The sequence below is a fragment of the Phragmites australis genome, chromosome 8 (assembly GCF_958298935.1).
Source record: "Phragmites australis chromosome 8, lpPhrAust1.1, whole genome shotgun sequence".
NCBI classification, from domain to species: Eukaryota; Viridiplantae; Streptophyta; class Magnoliopsida; order Poales; family Poaceae; genus Phragmites; species Phragmites australis.
The window spans coordinates 30,053,025-30,063,269 of record NC_084928.1 but is presented as its reverse complement, the minus strand read 5'-3'; the positions used below and the strand labels follow the sequence as shown (position 1 = coordinate 30,063,269).

At 46.8% G+C, this 10,245-nt stretch overlaps 1 protein-coding gene across 1 annotated transcript; it reads right to left on the bottom strand.

Annotated features, from left to right (window-relative positions):
* Positions 1-8,868: 8,868 nt before the first annotated feature.
* Positions 8,869-9,943, bottom strand: LOC133926989 (uncharacterized). Its single transcript, XM_062373191.1, has 2 exons — positions 9,495-9,943; positions 8,869-9,373 (listed from the first exon to the last, which is right to left on the bottom strand). Exons 1-2 carry the CDS (start codon positions 9,706-9,708, stop codon positions 9,129-9,131), a joined length of 459 nt encoding a protein of 152 aa, XP_062229175.1. The 5' UTR covers positions 9,709-9,943; the 3' UTR covers positions 8,869-9,128.
* Positions 9,944-10,245: the final 302 nt, after the last annotated feature.

The following is a 10,245-nucleotide window of genomic DNA, read 5'->3' as shown; positions in this document are numbered from 1 at the left end:
TGCGGGGCACAACCACCTAGACCACGTATCACGGACAACAAGCGAGACCCTCTCGTCCTCATGTAGTCCCAGAGAGGGTGCCGATCCCTTCGCGTGGATGACCCACTTGCTTCCCCACATGCATACTCCGTATGCCTATGCATTTCGTACCCCACTTTGGTCTGTAGTTGTTGAGGGTTATATCAGTAATACGGATGAGAAACTAATAAAAATCGTTATAAGTACAACATCACTTACCACCACATGAAGAAGCCGGGCACGATCTCCAGGGAAGGGTCTGGGGGCTGGTGGTACGTTGCCGCTGAGTAAGGTGGCACGCGTGCGTGAACGGTACCACGAAAGGTACTCCTAGTACGTGCTATTTTCGTACTGTCCCGAAGGAACGACGACATCCACTGGACCTGACTCCATCCACCTAAGTGTCGCATGCACCACCTTCTCTCCACATCAGGCCATGCAATGGAGTGGTTTGTGCTATCATGCAGCACTTCCAACGCATGCAAGAGGCCCTTGTTGCGGTCTGAGATGATGCAGACTCGTTCCCTATTACCGACGACACGTGTCCTCACCAAGGTGAGGAACCACAGCCAACTATCATTGTTCTCACTCTCAACCATTGCATACGCGAGATGAATGATCTAATTGTTTGCATCCGCTGCCATCGCTGTCATTAGGTTACCATGGTACTTGCTGCTAAGAAATGTGGCATCCACACATACCACCAGCTTGCAATGTCTGAAACCTTCGATGCATTGGGCAAAGGACCAGAAAAACCTAATGAGGTATCAGTCAGTTGTGCTGTATGACCCATCCTCCAGCCTAATCGGCTCATCCGCCATGGCCCACTAGGTCCCTAGATTGGTCATGGCCATCTTCTGCAGCAGCCTCGGTGCATAGTGGTACGACTCTTCGAAACTTCCAAACAACATCTTCAACGCCTTCTGCTTCGCTCGCCATGCGGTGTGGTAATTGATCAGCATACCCGTGTTAGTCTGCACCTCCTCCATAATAGATTTTGGTGACAAACATATGTTTGTGCCAACAAGGGTGATGAGGAGTTGGGCTATGAACCTCGCATCAATAGCGTGACTCACATTCCTAACAGCCTCTTCGCTGCATGTATGTGGGGTGTGTCTACTTAGCACAAAATAGTTCTCGTGCTTTGGCTTATGTGCTCGTACGAAGTAAGGACAATTCGGGTGCTTGATACACCTGACCTCATACTCCGTATGGTTAGACCGGGCGTACTTGTGGTCCTTTCTTGTGATTACAGCATAGTTGCTAATAAAGTGGATGACCTCCTCCCTGTTTCAAAACCGTTGTCCCACTTGGATGTCGCTATTCTGGTATCCCCAGTTAGATAGGGTGTTATACTCAACGATAGTACAATCTAGCAGCCCAGCACCATGAAAGTATTGGATCGCTGGCACCGGGTCATCGTTGTCAACACCTTCTTCGTCCCCACTACCACCGGCTTCATCATCCATGCATCCTGCATCTATCTCACCATGGTCCACTTCAGGTCCCTCTGTACCGGAAGTGCCCTCCCCGACATTCCCTCCCGCCTCATCATGCATCACATTATGGTCTAATCCTTCCACGCTAGGCACCGCTTCACCTTGCACCAGTCATGATACTATGTTTGCGTACACTCTCATTTCAAAATTCTACTCTAATGCCTTGCGTGAGTACAAAGCCCATGCGTTGTTCCTTCTCAAATCGAACAACGTATGAACAATGAGCGAGCTATTTGGCACAAGCTGTGGCCGCACACCCTCTAGGACAACATTGTAGGACTGCTGGTTCAGACGCAAAAGACTCATAACATGTGATTTTAAGCTTTCTAGATCAATAGGTAGCTCAACCATATTCTCTACGTGCTGGCAGTTCTGAATTGACACGAGTCTCCCATGCAAAACAGCGGGACGTTCTCCATAATAAATATGGATAGTCATAGCGTCTCTGCTAAATAAACGTAAATGGGCAAATAACTACATAGATGTATGTTCTATACCTACTATATTTTATCAACTTAATACCATTTAACCAATGTATTCGAACGGAATAAATACTCTACTTTATCTAATTATATTTTTTATTCTAAATATTAAGTACATATATAATCTACGTACAAAATTACTGTTACACTATAATAGATTCTGTTACGAGATCATAAAATATGCAAATATTATACCTACTCTATTTTATCAACTTAATATCATTTAACTAATGTATTCGAACGGAATAAATACTGTACTTCCTCTAATTACATTTTCTAATCTAAATATTAAGTACATACAAAATCTAGGATCAAAATAACTAGATAATTCTGTTACGACATCATAAAATATGCAAATATTATACCTACTATATTTTATCAACTTATAAATACTCTAATTCCTCTAATTACATCTACACATCTAAATATTACGTACATGCATAATCTACGTACTAACTATTACGAAAGGCTATCCTCTTCACGCGCTGCTGCACTACAGCTCCTCGCACTCGACTGCTGCTTCAAATGTTGCTTGCGCTCATGCTCACCTGCTGCTCTGCTCATGTAGCGAACTTGCTCTGCTCGCCGTCGCTCTACTCACGCTTGCTCTGCACGATTGCAACAAGATGGAGCGAACGGAGCCCTTTTATAGCTGCGCAAAGCGAATCTTCAGTTCCATCCGGCCGTGTCGGCAAGCATAAAGAAAAAGAACCGACCGACAGCAAGCATAAAGGAAAAGAAAAAGCAAAAGCGAAAAGAAAAAAAAAAGTAAAGCGTGACGTGACACGACGTGACGATAAAAGTGTATTTCGGCACACCGTGTGCTGAATACATGTGATTTTCGGCACACGGTGTGCCAAAATACACTTTTCCCTGTATTCGGCACACGGTATGCCGAATACAAGTGATTTTCGGTACACCGTGTCCCGAAAAACTATTTTTGGCACACCGTACACTGAATACAGATGCTAAAATCGTAAATACAGAAAAATATTGTTTATTTTATTAAATACACTCACGTATTTTGTACAAATTCGTATTTTTCCTGCCAGACTCAAATTCTGGTCCTGACACTTATTTTTTTGCCATTTTTTAAAAAATGGTTTTTTCCTAGAGTATTCTAAACACAAAATAAAAAAAAATGAAATGGCTTTGCTTGCCATATTTTGCTGTGTGCAGCTAGGTCCAAAATGTAAATGTAAAATCCCTTTAATATCAACGGCCTTTTCTTTCCAGAGAAGCTTATGGAACTGCATTTTGCCTAGGGATGTAAATGGATGGTGTCGGTGACACAGGAACCAGGGGTCCCCGAGTCTCGAGGTTAGATCAGCAGGTTGCCACGTGGCACCCTCCTGCGGGGATTATCTCCATGAGGCACGAGAAGACCAAGTCCCGGGAGAGAGTGCTCGGGGCCACGAACAGTGGTCCCTGAGTACCCGAGTTCCCTGATGATCCGAGAAGACCAAATTTCGGGAAGAGAGTGCTCGGGACTGCGAACAGTGGCCCCAGAGCACTCAAGTCCACCGACGACAAGGAAAGCTAAGTATCAGGAAGAGGGTGCTCGGGGCTGCGAACAGTGGCCCCCCGAGCACCCGAGTCCCCCGAGGACCCTAGGAAGTCAGTTTCGGGAGAGAGTGCTCGGGGCCATGAACAGTAGCCCCCGAGCACTCGGTTCCCCGAGGACCCGAACAGCTAGTTCCGGGAGAGAGTGCTCGGGGCCGTGAACAGTAGCCCCTGAGCACTCGGTCCCCCGAGGATCAAGATAGGGCATATCAGGGAGAGAGTGCTCGGGGTGGCGAATAGTGGCCCCCGAGCACTCGGTTCCCCGAGGGCCTGAGAAGTCTCTCACCGGTGGCCCCCACAAAGGCCCAACGGTGAGGTGTCAACCAGTGAAAGGCCCGATGCTGCATTTAAGAGGGCGCGTGGCCTGTCACCTCCAACTGCTCCCCCACGCTTGTTGTTAGTCCCTGTCACATTCTGCCAGAGGGACGTGGGGACATTTAATGCACGGGTCCCATCGCGGGACATCCGGCGCGCCTCGGGATAACATCGCAAAGCCCAAGGCGCCCCGGCTGCCGCCCTGCTGTGTCAGGCATACAAGACCGGGCGGGCGCGTCGGACTGCTCGGTGGCTGCCCGGTGGGCCCTCCCCACGGCGCCCGTCGAAAAACAGCATGATGACTTACAAGACCGAACGGGGGCGCGTTTTCAACCCTCTCCGTCACCTCGCGCAGCAGCCCATGATGGTTGCTTTCCAGTTATGACGCCTTGGAACTCGCGCCATCCCTTTCTGGGCACGCTACCGTCCCGGCGACTATAAAGTCGGGGCGGGCTCTCTGGAGAAGACAGGTTAGGCAAGATTGAGGACGAGTTCGGACCAGATTGAATCCTCGGCAACCGGCGACGAGCACAGAAGCTTAGATCGGCCGAGGAACAAGGAGCACGAAGCTCTAGATTAGACAAATATTCCTGTAACCCAGTAGAACCTCTGAGAGACATTCTCAGAGCATTTATGGTATACATACAGGAGTAGGGTGTTACGCTCAGTGCGGCCCGAACCTGTCTAAAAATCTCTGAGCATTTACTACTTCCTGCATCCGATCATTCCATTCCACCTGCATAGCATTTACACCCATTTATTTCACCCGCAAAACGGATTCAGAATCATCCCCCCGGCCGAATATCAAAGGGGGTCCCTCCATATCCCTGCTAGAGAAGTTCACCCTCCGACAGAAGGGATAATTTCATCATGTTCTGATCTGTTTTTTACATCTTTTTTTATCATTTTTAGATTTTTGGAACTTAAGTGGAAACAAGATGAAAATAGTTTTGCTGTTTTCCCGACCGTATTGTTGGTATCCCGCTTTTAATTGGGAATTTCTTGCAGGGATTCCTATTTTTTCAGTTATAGGAGAAGGAGAAGGAGAATGAGGAGAAAGAAAAAACAGGAAATGATCCATATATAAATCGTGATGAATGATACTGATGAGCTATAGGCTGAGTGAAAGATTATTTATCTTTGGTGTTTTGTTGTCCTAGTAGGCTATTATTATCGGTGCGTGAGTGTGTGTCAGTTTGTCTATATCTATTTGTGACTCAATGTTTGTATGCTATGTTGAGTACTCAAGTTACAACATGATAATTATTTTTTAGTTGAGACTTATATTATTATATGGTATATCTGTGTATGGTATATCTGTGTATGATATGAATTATTTTATTCGTATGAATTAATTATGTGTCGCGTCGATGCTTGAAGTCATAGTTCTACGGGTCAGCGTTCTTGATTTGAATTGTTCGGAGTGGTTCGTTTTTGATAGCCTGATATTCTCAAGTTCGTATTCCATTTTCCATTATGTTTTTAAAATAATATGAAAATGAAAAAGGTTTGAGGGTTTTTCTGACTGTTCCGACAGTTTTCATCCCTAATTTTGCCTACCCTTTTTAGGCCATATTGGTGTGTTTTCTTTTGCGACTGGCCCAAGCTACCAATGCACTTTCCCTGTTCTTTTTTTTATCAATGGGCCCACATATTGCCAGAGTATGATAGGTAGGCTCACGGTAAGAAAGTTGTAGTTTTTTACAACATGTGTCAAAATAGTTGTGAATTTTTTAAATAAGGACTATGAGTTATAGTTTTTTTGCAACATTTGCCAAGATAGTTATAAGTTTTTAAAATTTACTCTTTTTTATTCAAAAAGAAGTTGGTTTGGATTCTAAGGACACCTTTGGAATGAATGAATAGTGTAGGATTTTTGGAGGATTCAATTTCTATTCGAAAATTTCCTATGAGGGTCTTCAGAACAAATGAATACTGTCTAATAAATCTTTTGAACTTCTTATGGAATGGGCTTTTCTAAAGAATTTTTAAGGAAACTAAACATGAGGTCCAATCTCATATTTTTCTTCATTTGTGTCTTGGGTTTCTTGTATTTTTCTTATATTGCATCCAAATGTTACTTTTTAAATTTTCTTGCGTACTAAATTCCTGTAGGATTTCAAATGGCTGAGTACTTTAATCCTAGGTTTTTCCTGGTCCTGCATTTAAGAATCACGCGTTCTGAAGAGGCTCGTAATGTGAAACTCAACCTGTTCGTGCTCTGGCCTTGAACGACACATTTTTTATATACGATAATACAAACTACGCACTATGATTTTATCTTCTACTAGTACAATTTACAATGATATCTGTCATGTTCGTCGTGTCATGGTGATCTCATAGCAAACGACAGATTCAGAGGCCCCCAAATGTTGGATCTAGTTTCACATCAAATAATGATGATGAGAAAGTATACTATAAAAGATGGAGGATCTCTTATGTGTCAGACTAGTGTTTTAAGATAAGCTAGCTTAGGATCTTGATCGTCATTTTAATTGGACATATGCGTATAGCAGATTTATTGACACCTGAACTGGGGACGCCAGCTCATGGGCCTAACGAGCTAGGTCAAGCTACTGCATACTCTAATAAGTGATATCAGAGTCCAATATCGATAAATCTGAAATATCTTCATGATCGATACGGTAGCAAGTTGTGTGTGATGGGGGAGATGGTTAGGACAAAAGCCTAATATCAGTAAATCCGAAATATCTTCATAATCATACGGTAGCAAGTGAGCTAAAACATCTCCAGAATCACATAGGTTATGTGTGGTGGGGGAGATGGTTTGAGACCTGATGTGTGACTTGAAAGATTGTTGAATTTAGTCTCACATCAAAAATTAATGATAAAGAAATATGATATAAAAGGTGAATAGTCTCTCACCTATCAGACTATTCTTACGGATTGAGTTAGTCCAACACCTTAGTCGTGGCTCAATTAAACCTATGTGTATAACATGCCTATTAACATTTAAGCTGAAAACACCGGCTCTTAGATATAACGAGTTGGTCAGGCTACTGCTTACCCTAACACCAAAAGGTACCGGAGCTCAGCTCTCCAGGGCACCAAACTTTTGTGATCTCGGTCACAAGGTTGGGGAGAAAGCAAAACGGAAAAAACAGGGGAGAAAGTAACAGGAAATGATCCGGAAAAGCACAAGAAACCGAACGCCACGAGGATGACGAGACCCCTTGTTACCGTTGGAATGTGGCAAATGAGTATATTTCCAACAGTTACGGTGTGCAGAAACCTCTCCCTGCCTCCAAAGGTTACCTTAGTTGTCTCCAACTAATCAAACCCTAGCCTTCATAGACCAGATCATCCGTTGGGCGTGACACACCTCATGATCGCCTCCAACGAGGATCATCTACGCCATGGAACTGACACATGAAGCAGCAATGCGCCCGTCGGTGCCTGTTTGGATTTAGGATATCTGTTGGAAAGTTTGAAAGGCTAAATTCAAATTTGAGCAAAATTATGGAGGTTTTCCGAGCAGTCAGGCCCGTGATTTAAACACTCCAGGTAATTCAGGGAGCATCTTCACCTGTTGATACATTACTCACGGGGCGGCCCTTGATTCCTTTATTCGATGGCTACGTGATCAATCGGACAGCATCGTTGCTCAGTGAATTTCGTTTTGCAAACAACAAAAAAAGAAGTGATTTTGCAAACAAGAAAAAGATAAGCAAATACTAGCCAGCCACATGCTACGATGCTAGCCGTCTCCTGACACCAACGTATTCCTTGCTCCTCCTGATCCACATGCCACCGATCCATGGCAGTGCAGAATATGCAACCCTGATCATTAGTTCGCTTAATAATAATAAAAAAGACCGGACAAAGAATCTTCTTCCCCAGAAAATACGACAGGTCCAACAATATAAAATTGTAAAATTGTGTGACTTACTGATCAACACATTGCAGGGGGACCGTGCAATGCAAAGCAACGCAGGGTCGTTGATCTGCAACATGCACACACAATGCATGGTCTAGAGCCAAATGATAGGCCGACAGGATAGAAATCATAGGGCTCGTTTGATTCATAGCTAACGCCCGCCCTACCAAAATTGGCTGCTGCTTGGTTCGGTAGCCGCACGTTGGCGCGCCTGTGGTTTCTTGTCCGCCTCTGTGTTAATTTGGCGCGCCGACGGTTTAACGGGGCGAGCTGGATCTAATCTAAACATGGCCTTAAAATATCTACGCTATACTAGCCAGTGGTTTCACCGTGCGTTCTCATGAACATTGGGTTGAACTCCAGACCAGAGAATTCCCTTGGGTCTCGTCGTTGGAACAAATCATTTTTTTAGCAGAAACAGTTAAATTTCATTTCTCATAGGAACCAGAAAAAGGAAATCGGCCTCAAAGCACACTACTGACTTGCAATGCATTTCTAGTATGTTTTTTTGACAACTCCCTAGAACATAATTCGATAACTATCATAACTCCTTGAAAAATAATTCGATCCGTTACTCATTTCTCCTTTGAATCGTAGGGTTCTATCAACATTTTCACACATTAGGAATTTTCCTCCATCCCCATTACAAAAATTTCTTTAAAGTAATTGACGTCATCACTCACACGCGAATAGGTAAGTTAAAGAGGAGAGAGGAGATAGAGCGTGTGAATCTTTCGTACAACAGAGTCGCGCTCAGCACGCATGCAGCGGCCGGACGCGGTTCCTGCATTCGGGCGAGGCCCCACGTGTCAGCGGGCTGCAGCGGTCACCGCGGAGGCGGCGACCTCCCACAGCCATCGATCCGGACCCGTCAGCATCTCTTCGCACTGGCAAGAAAACCCGGCTCCACAAAAACGAAAGCAAAGGCGTGTTCGACAGCAACGCCTGATCATAACCGGCGATAAGATGCCCGGCCGAGAACCCAAATCCGGCCGGCTGTGCACCTGAATCGGAGGAAAAGATCTACTGCTCACCAAGAAAATGAAGGAAATTGGACTGAAAAACCTGTGGCGACTGGCAACAGGGAAAGAAGGAAGTGAAAGATCGAAGCTTTTCGGCAGATCGGAGCAGTGAAGAATCATTCACCGCTCAATCGGAACGTAATGTACAGGTACAAGCATCGCTCTCTCGCTACGGGATGGTCACTCATTACAGAACTTCCCAATGGGCGAGGGAGGGAGCGAGCGAGCGATTAGGCAATACAATTAGCAACACCATTGGCTAACAGCACAAGGAAGACGTGAAGAGAGGAGGCAGCTCTAGATTAATGGCAAGTTGGAGTAGTCAACTAAGCTAGTAGGAGCAGGCGACCCTGAGCATGGAGCGGCCGCGGAGCATGCCGCGGTACAGCGCCTCCCGGTTCGCCGGCATCGCCGTCCTCAGCTCCGCCGCCGCAGCGGCCCCAGCGCACGACGGCTCAGCCGACCCGACCTCCCGCGGCGCCGCGCGGGAGGGGGAGGCGCCATTGTCGACGACGTCATCCGCGAAGCGCACCCGCTTCTTGCTTCCGCGCCGCGCCTTCTCCCGCTTCCGCTTCTCTGGGGCACGCAAGGATCATCAGTAGGTAACCAAGAACCGCACGGCCGCCCCCCCGCCCCCCCCCCCCCCCCCCTCACGCCGGAGGCAAGGAACCAAGAACCGAGGCTGCGTCGAGCTTACCAGAAGAGGAGAGGCATGGCCGGAGCCGAGGCGACGAAGCGGCGGTGGTAGCAGCATCGGAGGCGCCATCGGAGGAGGGGACCAGTTGGGGCTTGGCGCGGCAGAGGGAGAAGAGAACGAGCGTGCCGGAGAGCGCCATGGCAGTGGCGGCGAGGGCGAGGCCCGCGTGGGAGCCGCCCAGAGCAGCCGACGAGGATGACGACGACGACGACATGCTGCGCACCAAGATCGAAGGCCCTAGCAAGCAGCAGCGGCCCGGCCGGCGACGGGAGAGCCGGAGAGGAGAGAGCAGAGCAGCGACTGTTATGGGAGGTCGTTGGGGGCGTTGGGTCGGGTGGTTGAGGGGGGAACGTGCAGCGGCAGAGGAGCCTGTACGCAGTAGGCAATAATATAGGGCGGGTCCGTCCTGACCTGACCCGACCTGCCGGCTGCCGTCGAGTCCATAGGGTCACGCTTGTTTAATACACGAGTCTGCTGGTCGCGCCCCGCCCCGCCTCACGGCGTCGCAGTCTGAGGTCCGCCACACGCATGGCTCCGCCGTCCTCCGGGTGGCCCCAAGTGCCGCCGCGCTGGGAGTCACCAAGATTTTTTTGAACGAATTGGCAGGGACCTGTCCGTATCTGTTATCTTAATATTATATTAAGGAGAAAAAAAACTACCACTTTAGCTCTTAATATCATAAAATTATCGTATTAATTTGAAAAAAAGAACAGAATTTATTTCACTCATTTTTATAAACATCTAACTGCCT